The sequence below is a fragment of the Myiozetetes cayanensis genome, unplaced genomic scaffold (genome assembly GCF_022539395.1).
Source record: "Myiozetetes cayanensis isolate MyiCay16 unplaced genomic scaffold, myiCay2020 scf7, whole genome shotgun sequence".
Lineage (NCBI taxonomy): Eukaryota > Metazoa > Chordata > Aves > Passeriformes > Tyrannidae > Myiozetetes > Myiozetetes cayanensis.
Genome location: NW_026087964.1, coordinates 24,738,698 through 24,764,140, shown reverse-complemented (window position 1 = coordinate 24,764,140; position 25,443 = coordinate 24,738,698). Strand labels below are relative to the sequence as shown.

At 37.1% G+C, this 25,443-nt stretch overlaps 1 protein-coding gene across 7 annotated transcripts in view; it reads left to right on the top strand.

Moving 5' to 3' along the window:
* Positions 1-25,443, top strand: part of CLOCK (clock circadian regulator) — a 68,117-nt gene that overhangs the window by 20,649 nt on the left and 22,025 nt on the right. For all 7 annotated transcript variants that reach the window (XM_050338869.1, XM_050338874.1, XM_050338875.1 and 4 more), the window contains 8 exons: positions 10,397-10,507; positions 12,632-12,722; positions 14,711-14,770; positions 15,184-15,332; positions 19,574-19,665; positions 21,001-21,090; positions 23,145-23,265; positions 24,340-24,453. In XM_050338869.1, coding sequence (XP_050194826.1) covers positions 12,676-12,722; positions 14,711-14,770; positions 15,184-15,332; positions 19,574-19,665; positions 21,001-21,090; positions 23,145-23,265; positions 24,340-24,453 — 673 coding nt within the window. In that variant the 5' untranslated portion in view covers positions 10,397-10,507; positions 12,632-12,675. The remainder of the gene's footprint in view (positions 1-10,396; positions 10,508-12,631; positions 12,723-14,710; positions 14,771-15,183; positions 15,333-19,573; positions 19,666-21,000; positions 21,091-23,144; positions 23,266-24,339; positions 24,454-25,443) is intronic.

The following is a 25,443-nucleotide window of genomic DNA, read 5'->3' as shown; positions in this document are numbered from 1 at the left end:
TCCAAAATGATGTGCAGGATTTCTAGGGAAAGTGATGAGTGGAGGTATGGAGGAAGAGTTGCTTGTTAGGTAATTTTTTGCTTGGACTGTACTTCAGTATTGTAGCTTAAAATTTTCCTACTCTCTCATGAGACTTCTTCACTTTCTCTTTTTGGAGACACTTTCCAGTGAAGTGCACTGCCTACTCCATTCTTCAGGCACACAAACAGTCCACTCTTCACAAAAGCCTTACAGAATAATTTAGTTGTGCATGAGTCACCCATGCTGGGAAATTGAGGCATCGCACACAGCTGTACAAATCAAGAATTGTGCAATCAACTCGGAGAAAATAAAAATATGATTAGCATTAAATATTTTAAAAGTGTTTTATTTACATGTATGCATATCTACATGAGAGATAATTTTCAGATGAAATATTAGCTTTTTGAAAGAGCAGTCACTTGGTTTTGGGTGTTGCTGTTAGGAATTATCCTATTTTTTAAAAAAATATGTCCATTTGGTATACCTGTACAATTCTAAGTGTTACAAATAGCTACTGTTGGTATAAATCATTCATCCAATTTTCTTATTTTCATATTATTTATTTAGACGAAAACCTAAATTACCTAGTATCTGTACTGAGTATACAGTCCCAGTTCCTGCTAATTAACAAGCTGTTTGGTAGATAAGTTGATAACTAAGCAACACATCAAGTATATATACTCCTGTGCTTTACATTTTACTTGAGATTCCTATTGACTTTAAGGCTGAGTTCTGGATTTGTTTTCATTTCCGGAGGCTGAACCGTGAGTCTGGATTGGTGTGTGAAAGTAAGCCCCATTATGTCCAGAATTTTAATTTGTTGTGGATTGCCACATGAGATGTAAGGAGTGTATGGGAGAGTAAAGATGTTTCATTTAAGTATGAAGCAGACTTCTCAAGTAGTAGCTACAACGCTCATTTCTTTGAGCACAAGTTTGAATCTCATTTTTCCTATTTTGTTCTCTGGTGGTAATTTGACGCATAGTATAGGTCAGCATGAAATGGTATTGTTGCCAAAAGATATCTAACCTGGTGATTCACTGCTTCCCCTTCCCCTGTGCCAAAACAGCTTTTGAGCAGCCATACAGTGAAACTAATGTAGTTGATTTAGCTGAATGAAACAACATTTGGGCTGGACCAATTTTAGGCTATGTTGACTGGTCACAGATACTAATGCTAGAAGAAGAGGGGGAATTTAATATAAGTGTGGAAATTAGTGGTCAGAGTAATGATCAAAGGCTAACATTACAAAAACTTTTGGCTTGACCAGGGAGTCTTTTACAAGTGCTTACAAATATAAGTATCTGTTAGGACATGAAGTGCCTGGTATCTTGTAGCCATGTAGTTCCTGTGTGATCTTTGTATGGCTCTTGCTATCTTTCCTGTGGTAATTCTTCATCTGCAGACTGATTCAGAGGAAGTACTTAGTCTATTTCTCCCATATTCTAGGTGAGTATTCTGACCATGAGCTAGGAATAAGTCTTTGTCTCCTATTACAAACCAAACAACCAAACAACCCCCTCCAGCCCTTGAGTTCATTTCATTCATGGTGTGCAACTTTTCTTCTGACCCCTCTGCAAATTTTGCTTTGACCCTTCCACCATGAGGCCATAACTGAGAAGTGGTAAGATGTTTCTGGATGTGCTAGATAATGGTATCTTAAAGGAATAAGTTGATGATGTAAAATAATTGGTTGTTCCTTAAAAGGTAAGGTGAATTATAAGTCAAGAAAAATCGATTTAAGTCTCATAAACTATATCCTATATAGACTGTAAAGGGCAAGGACAAAGTAGGCCAGCAAGTAAGATTACAACCATGGACTTAAGGAGAGCTAACTTTTGCCTCTTCAGGGATCTTCTTGAAAGAATTCCATGAGAACAGGGGCCCAAGAGAGCTTGTTGATACTCAAGCATAACTTCCTCAAGGCTCAAGAATGATGCATCCCAATGAGCAAGATATTGAGCAAAGGGAGCAAGAGACCTGCATGAATGAAAAAAGAGCTCCTGTCATTATTCAAGTGTAAGCAGGAAATACACAGGAGATGGAAGCAGGGTCAGGCCACTTGGAGTCAATCTAGAGAGGTTGTCAAAGTAAAAATGAGACAAGGAAGGCCAAGGCCCAACTGGAATTAAATCTGAACAAAGATGTCAAAGACAGCAAGAAGGGCTTCTTTAAGTACATCAACAGCAAAAGGAGAACTTAGGATAATGAGTGCCCATTATTAAATGGAAGGGGGACCTTGGTAACAGAAGATGTAGAGAAAGGGAGGTCAATGAATGCATTCTTTGCATTGGTCTTTGCTGACAAGACCAGCCCACTGAAATCTCTGATTCAGGAGACCAGGGTATAGGAGTGTTGGAAGGCAGACTTTCCCTTGGTCAAGGAGAATTGAGTTAGAGAACAGCTAGGTAAATTTGATGTCTACAAGTCCAAGGGCCCTGATGGGATGCATCCACGAGTGCTGAGAGAGCTGGAGGACACCACAGCTGAGGCCACTCATGATCATCTTGAGAGATCAGAGTGATCAGGAGAGGTGCCTGAGGAAGAAAGCAAATGTCGCTCTGGTCTTCAAAAAGGGCAAGAAGAAGGACCCAGGGAACTACTGGCCACTTGAGCCTCACCACAATCCCTGGAAAGGTACTGGAACATCTCATTCTGGAGGCCATCCCCACGTGAATGACAAGAAGGTGATCAGGAGCATGGGTACTAAAGGTGAATCATGCTTGACCAACCTGATTGCCTTTTAAGTTGAAACAGCTACCTATATGGATAAGGAGAGCAGTGGATATGATCTCCCTTGACTTCAGCAAGGTTTTCGACACTGTCTCTCAGGAAGTGTGGACTGGATGAGTGGACAGTGAGGTGGATTGAGAACTGACTGAACAGCAGATTCCAGAGAGTTGTTATCAGTGACACCAGGTCTAGTTGGAGGCCTGTCACTAGTGGTGTTCCCCAAGTTTCATCAATGACTTGGATGAAGGGGCAGATGCCTTCTCAGCAAATTTTCTGATGACACAAAGCTGGAAGGAATGGCCAATACCCCAAAGGGCTGTGTGACCCTTCAGAAGGACCTTGGAAGGTTGGAGAGATGGGCAGAGAACTGTCTGAAATTCAGCAAAGGCAAGTGCAGGGTCCTGCACCTGGGGAAGGATAACCCCATGCACCAGTACAGGCTGGGGGCTGATCTGCTGGAAAGCGGAGAAGGACGTGGGGGTTCTGGTGGACAACAAGCTGTACATGAGCCAGCACTGTTCCCTTGTGGCAAAGAAGGCCAGTGGTATCCTAGAGTACATTAGGAAGAGCACTGCCAGCAGGTTGGAGGAGGTGATCCTGCCCCTCTACTCAGCCTTGGTGAGGCCACATCTGGTGTGTTGTATCCAGTTCTGGGCTCCTCAGGACAAGAGAGACATGGAGCTCCTGGAGCAGGTCCAGCAGAGGGCAACAAAGATGATTAGGGGACTGGAGCACCCCTCATCTCTTCTCTTACAAGGAGAGGCTGAGGGAGTTGGGCCTGTTCAGCCTTGAGAAGAGATGACTGAGAAGGACCTCAGTGTTTTTTTCTGGTCTAGGATACAATTTTGGAAAGATTCATTTGTGTGAATTTCAAAACCTTTTTACTTACCCTTCCCACTTCACAAGATACCTATGCACAGTGAAAGTCCGGCAGTTGAAGTGCTCACCTACCATGTAGGTTCATGTGTTTCTGCAAGACTGAGATGGATAGCTGAGGGTTGTTGTGGTAATAATAATTGTAAAGTCTCATTTTCTAAGTTTAAACATGCGTTTATATCAACACTAAACAGAAATTTTGCATGGAATGGAAGAAGAATGTCCTTGGTGTTATCTTGCTTTGAATGTGTAATAATTATGTCTGTTGAATTTGATAATGGATTTTCTCCAGGACAGTTTTCAAAAGTTACTTTTCTTGCTGTATCTAGTCATTCTTTCCTCTTATTATTGGGGTAGAGGAGAAACAATGCTTAACTCTTTGATCTGTCTGATTTCCTGGTGAATTTTCGTGTATACTTTTCAGTGTAGTAATAAAGGCTTTAATAAATTTTTCCTCTCTGGTTGGATTTATTAGTATTTTTGGTAATATTTATGCTCTGATGAAAATGTGACAAACCATTATAGAAAAATTGTTGTTCAGACTACCATCTGTGTCTGACGCAAAACACCTAAAATTGCTAATGCTTAGTTTCATAAATATGCACATTTTTAATCAGATGAATAATTTCAAAGTGATATTAAGTCCAGGATAGATATTTTGGTACCCTATTTTGAAATTTTTTTCTTTAAATTTCTGTTAATATTGAGAAATCATCAAGATGTTTTTTCTTATTGTCTGGTAACTTTATTTTGTAGAAAATAAGTGATTTGTGTGTAGTACATAGTTTTATGGGATAATTATAATATTCAGTGGGAATTTAAACTTTTGAGTCCGTGTGTTTGTGGTATTTTTTCTCCTTTTGAACTTCTGAAAAAAACCTGTCAATTGTCTACCTCCGAAGTTCCATTTAAAAGGATGGAACGAGGAAGCTGGGTTTTTATTTGTTCAGTGTAAAATGTAACAAGTTTAAAAGTCTTTGAGAGATAATAGCAGACTCTGCAGATTCCACACCACCTATTGCACTTCTTTCCTGCATATAGTGAGCATTACTTTAGGATCTGCTCTTGAGCTGGCTGAATGCAGGTTGTGTCTTCCCAGAATGTCATTAAAGAAAATGGAGATTTACAGAGAGGTGAAGGCTTTCAGTTTTGAATTGTAATACTGACAGGTTAGTGATTAGCTTTTCTTGACCTAAAAGCCTGTTGTGAAGTACTTGTTTTGTGCTGAGCACCTTTAAAAGGGGCAGTAGGTGTATTTTTAAGCCAGAGTTGATTATGAGCTACATACTGTATTTTAGATGTGCAAACACAACACATATTCTTAAATCTAAGCCATGGTTCCCTGTTACAGATCCAGCAGTGGCAGATGTAGTTAAGAGGTTCCCACTCCTCTCTGTAGAGGGGTACTGTTCCTTCCTTAGCTGTGCCAATTTTCAAAGGTACATGGAGCCATGCTTTTTAAATACAATCTTTATTATTTTGTTCTTATTAAAACTGTGTGAGATGTGGGCTCTTTTAAATACATTGTTTCAGAAACCTGTTTCAGTGTGTGGCCAGATCTGCAGGGGTCTTGTTTATTGTGAGAGGTACACCTTCTTTAGCCTTCCTTTTCTGATTAATACATTGGTAGGTGTTGTTCTTGTTATTCTTTGCATCAGCTGCCAAGTCCAGCTCCAACTTTGCCGTGGCCTTCCCCACCCCATTCCTACACAATCGGACTGCATCCCCATATTCTTCTAAGGATATGTGTCCTCCTTTCCTCTGACTGTGCATATGTGTCTTGCCCTTTAGTTTGACCAGCAGTTCCTTACTCAGCCATGCTGGTCTGTTTCCTTGCTTGCCCTATTTCTTGTGCCTGGGGACCGCTATCATTTGTTCTGTGTGGAAGACACCCATACAGATCTGCCAGCTCTGTTCCACTCCCTTGTTCGTGAAAGCAGTTTCCAAGGGGGTCATATTGACTAGCTCCTTGAGGAGCTTGAAGTTTGCTTTCCTAAAGTTCGGAGGCCTAACTTTACTCCTCACCTGACTCATGCCTCAGGACTCCAAATTCTGCTGGTATGTCATCACGGTAGCCCCAGTGAAGAGTCTGAGGCTTCTTACGCCTTTCTTGCATGAACCTTCACTGCAGTCTGAACCAAGATGAGAGAGCTGCACTGTATCAGGGAGAGAGCTGTGGCCCATCTCCATGGTGAGCAAGGGGAAGGAGATGCACACGCCAGAGAAGAGTGGAAGAGTGGCAGCAGAACAATTAGTCAAGAAGAGATCAACCCAAATGAATTGTGGGCAGAGGTGTTTTCTTTAACTGAGTGATAGATGAAAATTGCAAACTGTGTTCAGTTCCAAGTCACAGAGTAAAACTTTCTCCTAATGGCAGGATAGTCTAATACGTGAAGCATGCAGGAGACAATTGCTTTTCATATAATCCTCATAATCCATGTTTCTCTGAAGATATTTGACCAGACTTGTCTGAGCCACTTGCTTAGGTCCATTACCTTTGCAGGGAGTAGACAAGTAGACAAGACATTTGTGTGACCATTTTTAAGAACTTAACCTCTTTTTACCTCTGTGATTTCTACATTTTCTGCCACTCACAGTGATCTGTAGAGTTTTCTAGCTGCTGTTTGGACTGTGTACAAATAGGTCTGTGGGCAAGTACTATGCAGTCTTTCCAATGTCATTTACTCAAGTAAATCAGAGATATCTCTGACAACTACTGCAACAGCCTCTTAACAGGCTTTTCATTTCTGGTCAGGCACAGACTTGAGACTGGATCAGTTATTCTGGTAATGGCAACCTGCACCACCAGTCTTTTGTCTTACTACCCTTTCTTCATTGTATTGCACATTGGTGTGTCCTTGTCTGCTCCCTATAAAGGTGATGAACCTAAGCAGGCTGTTGTGCCAGAGCAAACTACTTACTCATGGCCACTCATAAATTTTCCTATTAAAAACCATCTGGGATCCATCTGTGCTGGAAGCAGCTCTCTCCTCCGTTGTCCTGTGAGGCAGCAGAAGATGTACACCTGCTGTTATAGTGTGTTTATCTATGGAAAATGACACTTCTGGGATTTGTCATCTACAGCACAAGTACTGACAAAAAACTCATTTGTTGATGTGGTAGAGGAGAGATTGCAATATATGACTATTCCCAGCTGCTAGAATAACCTGTTCAACTGCAAAGTTTGAAGAAATTCCTGAATTCTTGACATTCCTTTCAGCTCTATCTTCTGATATTTTAATTTGGTTTACCTTTTTTTTTTTTTTTTTTTTTAGGTAAAAAAGCAGACATATGTCAGTCTTAAAAACACAGTATTTTCACAGGTAGCCTTTGGTTAGCAAGAAAGGATTAATCAGTCATTACCCTAATTTTCTTTCTGTTGGTATGTATACCGTTGCAAGCAAAGGAGCAAGTGTCTTGAAAACTGCTAGCTTGTTCAATAGACCAAAATGTATCTGATTAGAGAGCAGGTTATGGTTTACCTGTGTAAAGATCTCTTGCTCTCTACAAAAAATCTGTGGTTACTGGAGAGGAACTAAAGTAGATTCTTCCTGTTCTCCTCCCCTCTATCCCACCTCCAAGAAAGAAAAAGCTGAAGAGAAAAATGGCTGGGCTGGAGGTAAACCAGTGAAGAAAAGAGCAAAATGGAAAAGATAAAGTGATAGTGATGTACTATTCTGGGTATGAGATAACAGCTGCATCTCTGCTTGCCCTAATTATGGTATAATGTCCTGGTAGAGTAAAACCCCAGAAGTTCATAATCCAAATTATCAGAAGCTCATGGAAAGGAGTACTAAGAAGGTTTATAATTATCCTTAGAATCTCTATAATGAACAGGACTTTTGGTGCTGTGTTTACATCAGGAGTCAGGCTTTGGCTCAGCTGTTTGATCAGTGCGATATTTCTGCTTTTGGTCTTCCTTATCCTGGTGTGTTACGCTGTGTGTTAGCTCTGCGGGGCATCAGGTGCTATGGAAGCATAGGCTGATGTGCTGTGATTTTGATTCTTTAAACAAGATCTTCTCTAAAGCTAATCCTTAATGATTGTAATAACTAATTTGTTCCCCTGACAAAATAGGATTATGGCACAGAGGTCAGGTTATATTAAAGAAGTTAATCTATTTCTGTTTGAAGAAACTGTAGTGTTGGAAAACTGTGTTGTTTCATATATTTTTTCTGTGATATTCCTTGTGTGAAATTATTTGTCTTAATAATACAGGCTCCCTTGCATTAATTCTGAGGGCTGTAATCTGCAAAGTCATGTAGGTATTACTTAAATAAGTCTTGATATAAATCTTCATATAAATCAAGACTTTTGTATACAAGTATTTCTTACAGCATAAGGACAATACTGATTCTTCCTCAAAAATGTTTAGTGGTGTTACCATTAAGGTGAAGTGCTACATAGGGGTTTCAGTTGCTTCCTGTATACAAAATTAAGTTCAGGCAATGCATTGACCATTGTCCCATCCATTTTTCAGTTCAGTCCTAACAGAACATCTGTCATGAGCAAGACTGTACTGTAGTTTCATGGTTTGTTCAATCTTTTAATTTCTTTCCAAGATTTAATTTCACCAACGTGCACGTCAGTATTGACAGTAAAATTGGATAGAAGATACTGAAATTCTTTCAGTATAAAAAATGGAATTTTTTATTGGATGGTGTGAACTTTTCAGTATTACTTTAGGTTGGATTATGACTTTTACCCTATAACTTATTCAGAACCTTTTTTCCTTTGGCCAAGCAGTGGCTTGGCACCCAGTAACTTATTGCCTTTCCATAAGTGATAAGTCAGCATACTGCAGAAGTTGCAGTATTGCTATTTTTTGTGATTTTGCTACAGATTGAGCAATGATGTGTAGCAATAGTTTGCATATCCATGGCAGCAGCTAAGATTTTTGACCAAGGACCTCAACTTCCTTTAAGATAGTAAGTTTCTAGCCTTCTTGGTTGCAGAAAAGTTTGAAAACATGCACTGAATGTGTACAAAAGACACAGTATTGAGAGGCAAATACACAATTAATTTTTTTAAAAAACATTTTCGAGTTGTGAAGACAGAACTGTGACCTTTGAACACTTGTGACTGCCAGTGTTGGCGTGTAGGCGTCTTAACCTTTTTGATGGCTTTCACACGCATGCCATTGCTACTGAGTTAGAGATCTGTCTGGTTTTGGCTGCAAAAGCTTTTCCACTGTGATTAGCTTCTCTTTTGGTCTGGGTTAAGCTTGCTTATGTTGATTTATGACATAAACATATTCCTTTCCTCCTCATCTTAAAATCTCATTTTTAAAATATCTGTAAAAGTTTCCTTTTTTAGATGTTATCTAATATAGCTCTATGCTTAAGTCCTGTGGTATTTATACTAAATGTTTAATTTTGATTTAAAAAAACTGCACCTCTACATAACTGCAGAGACGAGTTCTAGAATTTTCCCTTTTAGAACTCTTTTAGGGGCTGGGTGAGAGTTGTCAGAGTTGTTCTACTCCAAGCAGTTTAAAAACACGGGTTTCATGTTGCAGACTTCCATGGGACTCTTTGTCATATTAATGTTTGCACTTGTCAAACGAAGCAAAACAGAATAGGAGAGGAAGCTGTAAGCACCTAAAAAAGTAGGTCAATGGGCCAGCAGGTTATTTGGCCAGACAAGAACGGGTGGCTTCATTGAATCATGCTGTAATTGTTTTTCTCCTGTTGGCAGATTGTTCTGCTGTCCTTTTAATTTCCTGTGTTAATATTCCCATCTGTATTTTAACCACTTAAGAGCCTCTGTTAGGTGCAGGAGAAGAAGAAATTTAACTCTTCAAATAAAATAAGTGGTGATTCTGTTTTCCATGAAAGTCATCAATGAATTTAAGAGTAGCATTACCTTGGTTTTTAGATCCCAGCTTCCTTTTTAGGAATTTAGGAATTAAATACACTTTAAAGTAAAATTTTTCAGAAGTGGAACAAGTGCATTTTGTAGTGAATTTGTTTTATTTTAAGACCAGTAAGCAAGGCAGGTAGAAACAGGATAAATATGAGAGGAAAAAAAAAAAACCCACTTGATTTCATGTAGCTTAAAAATGTGGGAAGTAGCATGATTCAAGGGAAGGAACTATAAATGAAATGTAGTGGTATAAAGAGACTGGAAGTAGGCGATCGCTTATGTTGGTGCTGAGTTTTTGTGTGGAAGAAGTGTATTTGTGAAGTAAGTTTGGGTTACATACTTGGAATTGATTTTGAAGTGGATTTTGAAAGAAAAGAGTTAATGTCTGTGTTTGAGGGAGTAGCAGTAATACAGCTGAGCAACTTTGCTAGTTGTCAGCAGCAGCATTCTACACATTCTGGAGTCCTGAGAGTGACAGTTTTGGAGACTTGGAGAGGAGAAGATGTAACTGAGAGAGCCAGAAGAGACCTTAATAAGAGCTTCAGCAAAAAGGTGTTTAAATAATGGTATAAAGATCTATTTTGAAGGTAGCAAGTGTAAGTGAAGATGTAGATGATATGGGTGATACCAAGTTCAAAAGTGAAAAGGACATCAAGACTAAAAATAGGCATAAAGTGGTAGCTTAAAGCTGAGATGAAACTGTGTCAGAATATCCTGCTTATCAAGGAGAACTTTAAAGCAAGGTCAATTCAGATGGTGAAATACTTGAGGTACTTTTAATAAGCAGAATATGGCATTTATAGATTACTCTTATTAAAAAAATTACTTGTCTTTTTTAAAAATAAGAAGTGATAATTTAAAAACGTTGATTTTGAAGCTCTCGTTTGTTATTTTTTAACAGTTCAGAATCTAATTTCTGCAGAAGAGGATACATCGAACTCCACGTTGTTCTTCACAGGAACCAGGTTTCATCCCTAAACCTCGCACTTTAACAAGTCCCAAAGTGTAAAAGGTAAAATTATGGGTTTATAATTGATAAGGCTTCTGTGGCTTTTAGTTATCAACACTGAAGGGCTGAGTAGCAATGTTAAGTGGTGTCTTTTGTTCTCCAGAACACAACTTAATTTGAACTTCAGAAACAGACATAGCCCTTTATCTAGTGTTTACTTTCAACTTGACTGGTTTTGTTGGAATTATCTTTACATACTTGTACATCGGCGTTTATAAGCACTGAAGACCCTTCAGGCTCTTGCAAATTGCAATGCAAAGACAGAAGGTCAGACCTTGAAAAATGAGAAATAAATGTGCTACAGGTGCATTTCCTGTAGTCTTTCAGTACTTTTAACTGTTTGACTTGGATACCAGATCTAAGTTACCAGTTCTGACATAGGATCCATATACTGTAACAAAGGATTTTGTCAAATTCTAGAAATTGAGTGCTCTGTTAAAGGGAAAATGCTGACTTTTAACTTCTAACTCTGCATAATGAAGATGTCTGTTATGTCACAGATGAAAGTTTTCTGTATTTGACTGTACTGGTATTTTTCTTAGGCAGATTAAGGAAAGTATATAATTAGTCCTACAGAATTTCATATTACTCTTGATTTCTATAATTTTAGGTACCAGTTTTGTATAAAAATTAACACAGGGCTAAAAGTGTAACTAGTGCATAGCTGTATTAGTGCTTACTGTGTAAGCTAAAAGAAAACAAGTTCACAGTTTTTATCTTGATTTTAAACTTAATTCTCTGCCAGTGTGCTACCAGTGTCTTCACAGCACTGTAGTAAAGTGAGAGTAAAGGCAAGACAAAGTTGGGCGTGCTAATAGGAGAAGTGGGGCATTTGGGCAAAAATGCCAGCATGCCATGTGATGTGCCTTGAAAGGGATTATGCTGCACAACAGCTCTCCCGTTTACTTTCCTGGTGCACTTAATTATGAAACTTTGTGGGGACAAATATTAGTCTTGTGAAGCAAATCTGCAGAGTATGTAGCGGCTATTGTAGACACGGAGACAGTTTGGTTGAATTGTAAACTTTCTTCCTCAATTTCCCTATCATGCAGTTGCTGCCATATTTCTTGAGATATTAACACTGCAAGTTCCACTGGGTTTGGTACTCTCAGAAATAAACATATCCTTTCTTCTCAGAAACTTATGAGTCACTAAAAGGACTAAAATCATCTCCTTTGAAATAAATGCAGTGCCTTTTTACTAGTAAGTTTGTAGCCTACTAAGAATTCCTAAAGATCCTCAAGTTCAGCTCATATAAAACTTGCTGCACACAGTTGTTCCCTAATCACTGCCAATATTATAATCTTTCTGCTCTATTTGAGCAACCTCTGACTATGGACTTTTCCATATAAAATAAAAAGGTTTAATTGTATTGGTTTATGTTTGACTTTAGACTTTCCATAACCTGTGCAATTTTGTAAATTTTGGGTACCTAAAAGTAAAAACCTTTTGAATTAAATAATTTAATTTCGTATCCCTTCTATCACTATTAATATTTCATTCACATTCTTTATTCAAGATCATATACACATCTGGAAAACCAAAAACTTCCTGCTTGAAACTCTGTAATGAATAAGATGCTTTAAGAAATGGTCTCACAGTATGGCAGTCACATTCTAATCAGTGTCTTATTGTTATAATTTCACATATCTATTATGACAATGTGCTTAAGAAAAAAATGCAGTAAGAAATACATTATAGCTGTAAAATACTTTGTCCCAAATACTTTTCTGTTTGCACAGTTCCTAAGTAGAATGTATTACTAAGTGTATTTCACATCAGTTCAGCCTTCAAAATTATGAGGGTCTTTTAGATAGAAGTTAAAATAAAAATGAAAAGCTATATCTGAATTCAGAGTCATAAAAAGTTTTGCATTGGTTTAGTCCAAATTTATTTATTGTGGCAGTTAATAATCTTCTCTTGAACGTTGTCATGTAAGATGAGATATTAAGGTCTAGTTATGATGGTAATGGAGCCTGCATTTGAGAAGGTAGAGGGGCAGAGCAGAAGGTTGGAAGAAGGGAAGATTAAGAGCAGCTTATAGAGCAGATGAAAATTTTAGTATGCTGTAATGAAGAACGTATTGGTTCCCCAAGTCACATTTTGATATTTTTTCTTCTCTTATAGGCAGACGTACAAATGTCTACCACAAGACTAAAGTGTGATGTGTTATGTTTTTTACCATAAGCACCCATAAAATGAGCTCCATTGCAGACAGGTATGTTAATAGATGCAGAAGAGTTTTGGAAGAATTACTGTTCAGTGCTTTCTTTGATAGTCTTTTTCTTATGGTTAATATCTTTAAATGCTAATTTATGGAAAGGTAAAAGAGTGGGGTTTTGGCTATTTTTGACGAAGTTAGTTTGGTAGTTGTTAGATGTGTCATTTTGTAGTAATTGGAAATAGTGATTTCGATTGTTTGAGGAAAATCTTAAAATGCTATACTTATATTCAGCCATGGAACAACATCTGTGCAAGTTGAGCTGATTTTTAATGTTTACTTGAATTTTTAATTTTTTAAGTACTTCACTATTTGATTAAGGAAAGCAAATACATTTAAATGATTAGTGTTGCTGCAGATGATGGTAAAGTGACCTGCTAACCTATTTCAAGGGAAAAGTAATAGCTGGGGCATGTTTTCTACTTGATTCCTTGAGCTGGACTTTCTTAGCAGCTCAGGTGAACAACTGTCCTTAATATTCTCTTAATATTACCATTTTTGAGACTACAGGAAATGAAACTTGCATCAAATTTATGGCAGGTTAAACATGATTTAAATGAAGAACAGTAAAAGCAAAGGGTAAAACTTTTAAAATGCTTCTTTTGGTGAAGTTTTGTGGCATCTCACTGAAACTTCAGCCTTTTGAAAGTATGAATTACCTTTAAAAGCTGAATGTTTATGTAGTAGCATACAAAATAACTACTTTCTAACAGCACTGCTTATCATAATGTACAGTACAATTGCCTGATGATTTATCAATTGCAGAGATGAGGTAAGCTTTTTAGAAAGAAGTTTACTTGCCTTAAGGGAAGGAAACATTAGGATGAAAAATTTCAGGATGGACACACAGGGGTCAGTGTGGACAGCACTAAATAGACTGAAAGCAGGCAGAAGGAGTTAGAGAAATAAAATGTGAAAGTCCATTATACAGCAGTTTTGGGAAACAGATGGTTATGACTTGAGTTTCAAAGGAAAAGGAAGTGAAGTAAAGGTGTTGGATGAAGGCTACTGAGGCATCTTTAAGGGAAAACACCTTATTTTGATATTTTAACACCTCTTTAGCAGTAGGTGGACAGTTACCAAGCTGAGGAAGAGTTATGTGATGCTTGTTCGAGAAAGCAAATATAATTAATAACTACTCTTTAACATTGATATCAATTGTATATTTATGAAATTACATATGTGGATGAAATATAGCACATTCCTTAGCTCTTGTACACTAATAATACTTCAGAATTTAAGAAAAATATACTTTCTTACTGTAAATGTTTTCAATAATTAGAATAGAAGTTGCCAGTAAGTAAAAATAAATTATATATATCCTCATCCATGTTTTCGAAAGGGTAAAGTAATGCAAATAATCAAGAAGATAAAAAAACAAAATTAAACTGTGTTCAATTAAGTGTTTGCATGGGGCTGTAATAATAATAATAATGGCCAGTCTTCGTGAGCGAAGATCCGGGAAGGTCTTTCCACCTTCCAGCCTGCGCATCAGATTTTTTTAGGTGAGACACAGTGTGCGCAGAACTGAGCCCACCCTTTAATCCTAAGGTTCATCTGCCGGAGCCAAGCGAGCTTGGACGGTGGCAGCGAGGTCCTTAGGACGTAGGTGGGTTGCCTTTAAGGGTTAACAAGCTCCACCTGCCTGGGAGTGGCCCTGACCGGGAATCGAACCCGGGCCTCGGCGGTGATAGCGCCGCACCCTTACCACTAGACCACCAGGGGCTCCAAGTTCTCATTAAAAGTAGTCTGAAAATCCTTTGAGTTGTGTCAGAAATGTAAGTCCTGCAAGCAGGACATAACAGATTGAGCTTCAGGTTATTGATAATAATCGTTGTGATACATCACAGTAAAACAGTGCCTTGGTTTCTTGAAGTAGTGGAGATGATGAATAATGAGCTCTTCCCCTACCCCCTTTCATTGTGATTGGACTTCAAAGGAGGGAAATTTTCATTCCAACATTTATTTCTTTTTGCTTCTTTCAGAAATGATGGAAGCATTTTTGATGGGCTGGTGGAAGAAGATGACAAAGATAAAGCAAAAAGGTAAGTTTTTAAATTATTTAAAGCTAATATACTTGTTCTGTACTTGCACTCTTTAACTTAGCAGTGTCATTTCTAAACAATAAAAATGTGATTCCTTTATAAATAACCATATTACTCAACAGCATTTCTTTTACTGTTATTTTTCAGATACATTGTGTATTTCTAACCGTGGTTCAATTATTTGTGTTTTATGAAAGGGTGCTTTGTTCCAAAAGCTTTGCTGCACCCCTCCATGAGGAGAAAGCCATTCTTCAACAGTGGTGTCTGAGATACGGAGTAGGTGTTTTTGTGACAGTTCTCACAGCAGATATCCTTAAGTGGCTGTTCGCATCAGGAACCTGGCAATAGTATGCAGCTCTTACATAAGGAAGTTCTCGTAGTTGTTATAAAACATTTTCTCTTTTGTTTTTCAGAGTGTCTAGAAACAAGTCTGAAAAGAAACGTCGAGATCAGTTTAATGTACTTATCAAAGAGCTGGGTTCCATGCTTCCAGGTAATGCTCGGAAGATGGATAAGTCCACTGTGCTGCAGAAGAGCATTGACTTTTTACGGAAGCACAAAGGTAATTATTTGTAACAGTAAAAAAATATTTGTAAATTCTTAAATTTTTAAATTATATTCAACTAATACATAAAATATTAATAATTTTGCGGCTCCTTTAAGGAATTTGTCCAAAAAATGTGGAGAGTTCCCGAAGGAAGATATTCTTAAGATCACAATTTAGGTAGCAGGGATGTAACTGTGTTTTTGCTAATACTTTGCAAAAGCCATTACTGGTTCTTTTCCCTGATAATTGTCAAAGAAATCATTTCATAAAGAGAAGCTTTTTTTTTTTTTAAATCACCTCAGAGTTTTTTGTTCTGTACAGACACTGGTGCCAGTGTCAAAGTTTTGCTTCACAGGAAAACTGCTGATCCATTGCTCTGGAAGTACCTGTTGGAAATACTTATTTTGATAGATAAGCCTGCTTTGAATGGTTGGTTTGTCTCTCTAAATTCTACATAAAGAAAATAAATCACTGAAAAAGCTAGTCTAAGAGAAATTAATGCTCCCCCTCTTCATGTCAGGTGCCTGCACTACTGACTGCTTAAACAAAGATGGTGAGGCAATAGGGCATTGTGGTCTCCAGCAAGTGTTCTTGGGTAGGTTGTTTGATGAGGGAAAGTGAAATGTGGTGGGTGTACAGACCAGGAGCATTTTCTTTTTTTTCCTTTTATCTAGGAAAAAGCCCCCGAAAATCTATAAATACTTGCAGCTTTTTATTTGAAACTGTAAGTTTCAAGACATACCCATGATATATAAACCAGTGAGTTTATGTGTGTTGTTCTTTAAAGGTCTTGTGAAATGTCAAAATGATCAGTATTTTTGAACATCCTCGCTATGTTTTGTTCCTCTGGTTGTTTGCATCAGCTGATGGTGGGATATACCCAGATAGGTTGTACTGAAGTTTGTTGCAGATTGTTATTTTTGTCACAAAAAAAATTGTTCAACCAAGCATACACTTATTTATGGCTGTTAGATATTATGTATATAAAAAAAGTCCTGTTCCTGCTCCTACACTTGTTCTTAATGTGGCACCTTGTGGTTCACACTGCCAAAAACAAGATTAAAAATTGAAGAAAATGAACTCTTCTTCTCGTTAACCCATTTCCTTGGATAATTTCTGAGCATGCATGCATGTTAACTAGAAAGCAGTAGGGTCAAAAGAAGTAACTATAACATTATTAAATAAAATAAGTAAAGCTATCAAGTGGAAGAATAGTTATGTATTTATCTACAGTATGTGTGTCAATTTAAGGTATGAGAAATGTTTTTGCATGCTCTAGCATGTTGCTTCCATTAGTGTTATGGTTCCACTAGCACCAGATGTGTACTGAATATTACCATTAAAATTGTAAACATAACCATTTAAATAAAAAGGGAGGGGAGTATAATTTTTGTGAGAAATCATAGGTTTGGGAGTTTTTTGGCAATTAAATACTGATTATACTGTTTTAATTTTCTAAGATGCGTTTGGCTCGTAACAAAAAGAAAAGCAGCATGAAAGCTCCTTTTCTGCAAAAGTCAGTTCTTTAGTACTAAGGCCTTTGTGACAAGTGGTTGTTACAAAATCGCTTTATTTTGTATTGACGATTCCTGAGATAAACTATGGAATTCAGACTGAACATGTGTGTCAGCCAGCCAGGAGCACCAGTCATACTTTTTTCTTCAAAATGCTTTCTGAGATTATTTTTTCATTATTATTTTTTATTTTGTTGGATAAAGATGCAAAAAGCAACTCTGAAGATGTATACCTTTCAGGGCATGGCACTTTTGTCCTTCACTTGCTGTGACAGAGTGCAGCTCTGTGTGATTGCACATACCATATTAAGGTCACTAAAGCTCTGACTGCCAGTGCTTACTGGCATTGCTCTGCACTGGTTTACATTAAAATGTTTTGGACAAAATGCTGGCAAAGTTCAGATGAATATTTTGCCTCCTGAGATGCTTGGATATGTTACAATGAAGTAGAATAACCTAGCAATAAATGAATTGTTCACCACTGAGTATCTGCTTTACTGTTGAAATCCTACTGTGTTTAGCCACCAGGTTTTGATTAACTGAGTTGCTTCTGGTTCTTTCTGGACCATTTCCACATCAACCAAGCTTAGTACTCTGGCCGCAGTTCCAGATGAACTATCTGAGCTGGTTATTGGCCAGTGTGGATTCTGTTTCTCTCTGGGAAAATACAGCAGGCTAAGCACATTGAAGTTATATTACCGGGAGCTTGTCTTTGATGAATGCCAGTCATCTTTCTCTGGATTTGTAAACAAGAAATTTTTGAAAATTGGTAAATACCATGAAAATTGGTAAAAACCAAAGAATTTAACTGCTTCTAATTGCAAGTGGTAGACTGATATTCCTACAACCCATAGATAATGGTACAGATCTAGGCCCAGCTGGAAATCTGTTTTGAGATTTCACAAGGCTGATGCAAAGTTATGTCAGATATAGGACTCGAAGAGTGAAGTTTAATGTGCAAGCTTGGTTATGCTTCTCTGTCTGGTATCTAGCTCAGGAATGTGACCTTACTACCATGTATCTTTGAGTGCAACATTCTACCAGAATTTTTAAGCATTTCTCTGAAGTTACCAAGTGAAAACAAGTTCTTTCTGTGTTACTTTGGCTCTGTTTTCCAGTGTCATACTTGTTCTAATTATGGAAAATGTCAAAGAACACCTGTACTTGTGATAGGATATTTCAGAATGGATTGTTAAAGGCACGAACTTCAACTTTTATTTAGTGTAGATCTGTTCTACTGTAGAAGACTTGAATGACTTTTTTCTTCTTTTTTTCCCTTTTTATTTTTATTCTGAAATAGGATAGTTATAAGGGCAAGAATGAGCCAATGAATCAGACCTTTCCAGTTCTAAAGTGAAGGTTATCTGTGTCCTGTGGACTGAATGCATTAAGTTCCTTGAATTTTGCTTGTAGTTTGGTGGCAGGACTTTTCATTTCCATGTCCTTTGACTTGCCCCTCAATATTCAGTATCTTTGTTCTGGCTGAAAAATTAGATTTGGGTTTATACTTAGGTTTTCTTTTTTCTCCAACCTGCTCTTCCTACTTTGTGGTACCATTCCAAAACAGATAGCAAAAGCCTGATCAATGTATAACTTTTGTGAGATCTGATAATTGCAAATTCTTAATTGTTGATACTTCTTTAACCTCTTCTTGCAGCTTTCCACTTATAGCCAATTTCTTGTATGATGTTGCTGTTGTTTACTGTTTATTTAGTTAAGTCTAAAGCTCTTTTGTAAAGTTTTCCCCCTTCGGTGTGGGAAACAAAATTATGAACTGTTCCAGCCCTTTGCATATTTAACTCAGTTCTAGGTTTTCTGGCTCTTCGAGCCATCTGAACTAACACTCTAGCTTATGGTCTTTGTACAGACTTGTCCTTTAGAAACCCAAAACCTTAAAGACACAGTTTGGTTCTTTTGATTTGTCTAAATACCTGATTGCTTGTTCAAGGTTGTGCTTACAGGCAACACTTCTGTGATGCCCTTGTTACTCATCCAGACTGAAACACTTCTTCTGGTTTTGGTTATCAGTCGATAAGGAAGCATCAGTTTCAGAACCTGATGTCAGGCTTTGCTTAGCAGCTGTTGTTTCTCTTGCCTGTGTATGGGAAGTTAGTTATATATTTCTCAACTCCTGCAGGAATCCCTGCTCAGAAGTCACCCATGTCAAAATCCATCTATGTCTACGTAACAGACAGAATTCTAGAGTGGAGTCTGTCATACAGCTCTTAACAATCTTTGTTGAAAATGTACTCTTCCTTCAATGTGACTGGAAAAGAGTAGGAAGAAGAGAAAGGACAATGACAGTTCTTAGGGCAAGGGTTAGAATGACAAGGATTGGCCAAGATATTAGAGGATTAGCCATTTTAATGGCCTAAATTGTTCAGGAATTTTGGCTTTCTAAATCTTTGTAAACAACACTCTTAATAAAATGTTTTATCATAGTCTCAGACAAAAGAGTATTTTTCCATTATCAAAAATCCATTACTTACTGTAATTAACTTCAGTGTTACCTGGCAAGACTGTAGCAGAAGCTGCTTGAAGGAAAGAGAAGGCAAGTGTATTAAGACATGGTGGAGAAGACATTTATTTTCTTCTTAAGGAACAAGATCTACATGTAAAGAAGGAACAACAGAGGAAACTGGAGAACTTTCTACTATTTTTTAACTGTGTATATGTAGCTTAGTGGGAAAAAATGGCTTTTGGAGGTATGAATCCTTATACTATATATATGTTTGATTTTAGAAATTACTGCACAATCAGATGCCAGTGAAATTCGACAGGACTGGAAACCGACATTCCTTAGTAATGAAGAGTTCACGCAGTTAATGTTAGAGGTATATTTTTTATTATTTTCTGGGAGTAGAATAGTTCCTCACTAGGAGTCGTTCCATTATGGAATTTTTCAGTTTGTTGAAATATCTTTTTATTTTCATATTTTGATTGTAACTATCTGTTTTCATGAAAATAGTCAAAATTCCTATGTATGCAGTGTTTCAAAAAATTTGAAGTGTTTCAGAAAATCAAATAAGATTTTCTTTTAACTGCATTTTCAATTACATAGAACATTAAAACAGTGCAAGTCCATAAATGAATATGTTTACTGTCTAAGTGGTTATTTTAAGTTAGCAACACAAGGAAGGTACTAGATGAATAAAGAACTATTATGCATTAATTAAAATCCTAATTATGAAAACAACTCAACACATCAATGGAACTTGTGAGCAATAAATGTTTAATTTCTTTACTTGTTACGCTTTCCAAAACTGATGTGAAAGCATTACTTTGTTGAAGATTACATGAATAGTTACAAAAGTAGTAGAAATAAACTTTCAGTATAAGCTGTCATTTCCTTGGAAATGAGCGTAAGTAATTTATATCTTGTTAGTGAAACAATTATTAATAATAGTTAAATTAAAAGTATTATAAATGAACACTTTTATTATCATTCCATAGTTAAACCTTTTATTTGATGCACACATATAAAAGTGAAAGGTTCTGATTTTCTGAACTTAAATTTTAAAAGAATTGTCTGATATAAGAAGTCTTTTTGAAGATGTGAGCTTTAAAATTTCCTATTTAGAAATACAGTTTTGTCAGGCTTTTTTTGGTAGTGCTCAACTACAACATTGTGTTGTGTTCAGAGGAAAGAAGTTTGAGTTCAGTAGAAGATAAGGCAGTCAGAACTGTATCTCACAGATTTCAAGTCTCAGTAAAATCTTACTACACGCTTCTTTCATTGAGCTTGAGAGATAACAAGATTTTTAAATAACAAAATTAATTAATTTTGCCCTCTCTTTTACTTTTTCTTCTCTTAGTTTATCCACATCCTCTTGCTTTTGTCTCTAGCTCATTTATATGAGTTTTCTGAGTTTTAAAATGATCATGGAATTAAAAATAACAAGCAGGCAGAGTGGGAGTGGGGGAAAATGGTGGCTAGCTATAGATGTACTTGCTTTGAAATTACATGTTATTTAACAACAGAACAGTATTGGAATTGTAATGCTCATAGTGTAAAAGCAAGACTAAGAATTTTTAGGAGGGAAAGATTGCCGTTTCTGTAATAAACTAAACTAGAATTGGTCTACGTGATTTTCTGTGTTGAATATAGCTTAATGTATTTAGTATGTTCTATTTCTTTTTATTTAACTGCCCGTTATGTTTAATTTCAGGCTCTTGATGGTTTTTTTTTAGCAATTATGACAGATGGAAATATAATATATGTGTCTGAAAGTATAACTCCCTTACTTGAACATTTGCCAGTAAGTACAAATTGCTTTGAGTAACATATCGTTTTGTCTGTGGTTGGTGTTCTGCTATGAGTACTAATTAATCACTGGCCTGTTTGGCATTATAGTACAGATGTATGCTTTGTTTTAATATTTCTGCTTTTAGTTCAGCATAACTCCTTCCTACTGGTCTGTCTCCTGTATTAAACATTTTCTTTGGAAATGCAGAATGCAGTTGGCTCTCGGTTAGGCAGGATTATGATGGTAGACTAGCATCAGTTTATGTTCAACATAACTGAAGTAACACGGTTCACTGCAAGAGACCCTTTAGAGTTCACACCTATCACAGCCTCTACATGAGTCAGAAGAATATTGCTAAAGATCTGTATAATTGGAATTTTTTAAAACTTACTTTTCACTTCTTTCTTGACAAAGCACTCTGGTAAGAAATACATTGCTGCTGGTTCTGTTTTTTAAATTAGGTATATATTTTAATGTCCTAGTTAGAACCCTTTAAACCAGCACATTTAGGGTTTATCATGTTCACTCATTTTAGTCTCAGTGGCATTGCTCACTTGTAAATTTAACATTCTAGTTTTTAAAGTTACCTTTGCATAATGTTATTATGAAGCAAGGCAAATTAGTTCTTAAAAGTACAAACAATTGATGAGTGAAACTGAGTTCTTTTCTAGGTAAGAAATACAAGGTATTGTTAAAAGATAGTTGTCTTACTGTGATAAGAGATTAAATAAATTCCCCTAAGGTATGTATGATAACAGTCTGAGAATGCTTAAAAATGTGCAGGTAATTGTGATTTTTTGGCTTTTCTAGTAAAATTTTCCAAGTTCTCAGAGGCACCTTTGTTCTTTGCTTTTAGATGTGATTCATATACTCTAAACATACATGTTATGATCCCTCTTTTTTGGATACTTAACCCAATGCTCTTATGGATATAATCCATTGTTCAGTGTTGATGCACTTATATCTGTTGTTCCCAGTTTTGAGTACATAGTTGTGGAACTGATTAGAAAATGTGGTAACTGGCAGCTCATCCCTGCACAGTAGCTGATTCATCATCCCTCAGTAGGACAGGGGGAGGCAGATGGAGGGTAAAAGTGAGAAAAATTGTGGGTTGAGATAAAGACAGTTTTATAGGTAAATCAAAAACCATGCATGCGAGCAAAACAAAACAAGGAATTCATTCACCACTCCCCACGGAGCAGGCAGGTGTTCAGCCATCCCCAGAAGAGAAGGATCCATCATGCATAATGGTGACTTGGGATGACAAACACTGTCATTCCGAATGTTCTCCCCCTTCCTTCTTCTTCCACCAGCTTTACATGCTGGGCATAATGCCATATGGTATGGAACATCCCTTTGGTCCGTTTGTGTCACCTGTCCCAGCTGTATTCCCTCCCAGCTCCTTGTGCTCCCCCAGCCTCCTTGTGGGTGGGGTGGGGTGAGGAGCAGAAAAGGCTTTGGCTCTCTGTAAGTGCTGCTCAGAAATAACTAAAACACCCCTGAATTATCAGCACTGCTTCCAGCTCAGGTCCAAAACATAGCCCCATACCAGCTGCTATGAACAAAATTAACTCTATTCCAGCCCAAACCAGCACAAATGTATTCATAAAATCAATTGCAAATGGATATGGTTATTGGTTACATAATAACATGGGTAAAGTATGCAGGATTGTCTTCTGTTCCAAGGTATCATTTCAGTGTACTGAATGCCACCAATATGTTACAATGCCCTGGAACAGCACCCTATAATTTCTACTTTAAACGCTCCTTTACTTGAAATTGTTGCATCCCAGGGAGGTTAATACAAGCTCCATTGCTCTTTAACAAGTATGTATATCTACTGTGTTCACAGTAGTTTTCAACAAATGGTTTGCAGTGTCAAATTTAAGGCAAAACAGAGTGAGATTTTTGTCTTGCAAAATATTCATGTGTATTCCAGCAGGTGGCTTTGTTGAGTCAATAATGAACTGTGGAATTGTTTTGCATTAAAATAGTAGGCTTTTTGACATTGTATGTCTTGCGTTAGTTTAATGCTTTCTTTTTCTTATTAAATATTTTTCTTTTAGTCTGATCTTGTGGATCAGAGTGTATTTAATTTTATCCCAGAGGGGGAACATGCAGAAATTTATAAAATATTGTCTTCTCATCTGCTGGAAAGTGATTCATTGACACCGGAATACTTAAAATGTAAGTAGTTATTTCAGGTTACCCTCTGTGGGCAGCTCAGCCCCACACAGCCGTTCCTCACTCTTCCCAGTGGGATGGGCAAAGGGTAAAAGTGAGCAAACTTGTGGGTTGAGCAAAACTGTGCACAAACAAAGCAAAATAAGGAATTAATTTGCTACTTCGTGTCGTTAGGCAGTTCAACCACCTTCAGGAAAGCAGGGCTCCATCATGTGTAATGGGTAATTTGGAAGACAAATGGCATAAGTACAAATGTCTCCCACTTCTTCCTTTCCCCAGCTTTTATTGCTGAGCATAGTCTCTTACAGTATGGGATATCCCTTAGCTCAGCTCTCCTGGCTGTGTCCCCTCCCAGCTTCTTGTGCATCCCCAGCCTTTTCACTAGCAGAGTGGTGAGAGAAAGAGAAGGCTTTTGCACTAAGTGCTGCTCATCAATAACTAAGTGTTATCAACACTATTTTAGTCACAAATCCAAAACACAAAACCATGTGAACTGCTATGGAAAAAACCCTATCCCGATGAAACCAGTATGGTAGTTGTGTTAAAAATTACCTACTTTGTATCATATGTGATCAGTTTTTCCAGTGTTAATTAAGCAGAAGTGTATGCTTTAGAGCCCTGAAGAACAGAAGCACTATTTTGTGTCCCCTTCCTAAGACTAGAATTTTCAACATTGCATTCCCCTGTATTAGAAATGTTTATCTTGTTTATAGAACTTCTATGAAGACAGTTGTAGCAGTTGGCAAGAAGAAAAACAGAGCAGCTTAATGGGGTTTGGAAGCACATGCTTAAGTGAACTTTAAGTTTAGAACATCTTCATCTTTAATATAGCTCTAGTTCTGAGAGGTTTTTTATGTCATTAATATTCAGGCCCTACATGCACAAATTCTAAAGGACTTCTTTTATTTTGGTTAGTAAATGTCATGCTGGTTAAAGACAGAGGCTGTAGCCAGTTGTAATCACAACACTTACAGTATCACAATATGTACACTGCCTAATTATTCCTGCTTTCCATTGCATGTTGGCCATGTGCTTCATCAAACATGTGACCTATTAATTTCTTGGGTTTTTTTTCAGCAAAAAATCAACTAGAATTCTGTTGCCATATGCTGCGAGGAACAATAGATCCAAAAGAGCAACCTACATATGAATATGTAAAATTTATAGGAAATTTCAAGTGTTTGAATCATGGTAAGTAAATTCATCAATGAGAGTGGAATACTTAGGCAGCTCCACAGCTAAACCGGGTTGGTACCACTGTGCAAAACGTAATGGTGAACTAGAATTGGTCTTCAAAAGAAGAACTTGAAGCAGAGTTAATATCACTTCTATATTGGTTTAATGAAGAAAAACTGGTATTACCATTTTTATCTGTTGGGTAGTACAGGTCTGTGTGTTTGGACATAAAATGTAGTGATTATGCTTAATACTTTCAATTAAAGAAAACTAGTATCTCATAAAACATTCTTTAAAAGAATGTAAGAGAAATTTAAGCAAATACTTTAAAATAAAGAGCCTGAATTTAGTTAAGCATAATCCCTATTTAAGCAGGTAACTAACCTGAAGATCAGTGGTATTGAGTACCTGCAGTTCTCATTACGCAGACAACTGGGAAATAAAATGTAGGTTTCCCCCGCCATTTCATTTCTGTGCTTTCACTTGGCAGCCACTCAGATGAGTGGATGGACCAGTACAGTTTTCTACTCTGAGTTCCTACTCCTTTCCATTGAAGTTATTTTTATTAGTTATATACTAATGTGTTTCCTCTGTACTGTATTTCTAATCTGTTTGGCCAGGCTGTGCTGACTGTTTACTTGAGAGGCATGTTTGTTGGCCCAGACAAATGGATTGGGCAGTGTAGTCAGTAGTGATCTTGATAAAGATCACCACCAAAAACATTATCAAAACCAGAATTTTGGAAATAAATCTGTGGGGGTTTTATGTGATACCAGTATTTTTCTCACAAAATGGGAAGAGGTTGAGTCTTAGTGCCAAATGCAGTTATGTAATATAGGAAAGACAAGAAACAGTCCTGAAAAGGCCAAATACAGTCCTAGTCTTGGAATGAAGAATTGGGAGAGTGCAGACCTATCAGTTGCAGTTCAATATTGGGAAATATTCCAGAACAAATAGTTAAACTATATATGCATTTCAGGAAGCTAGCAAGGAATGGCAAACATT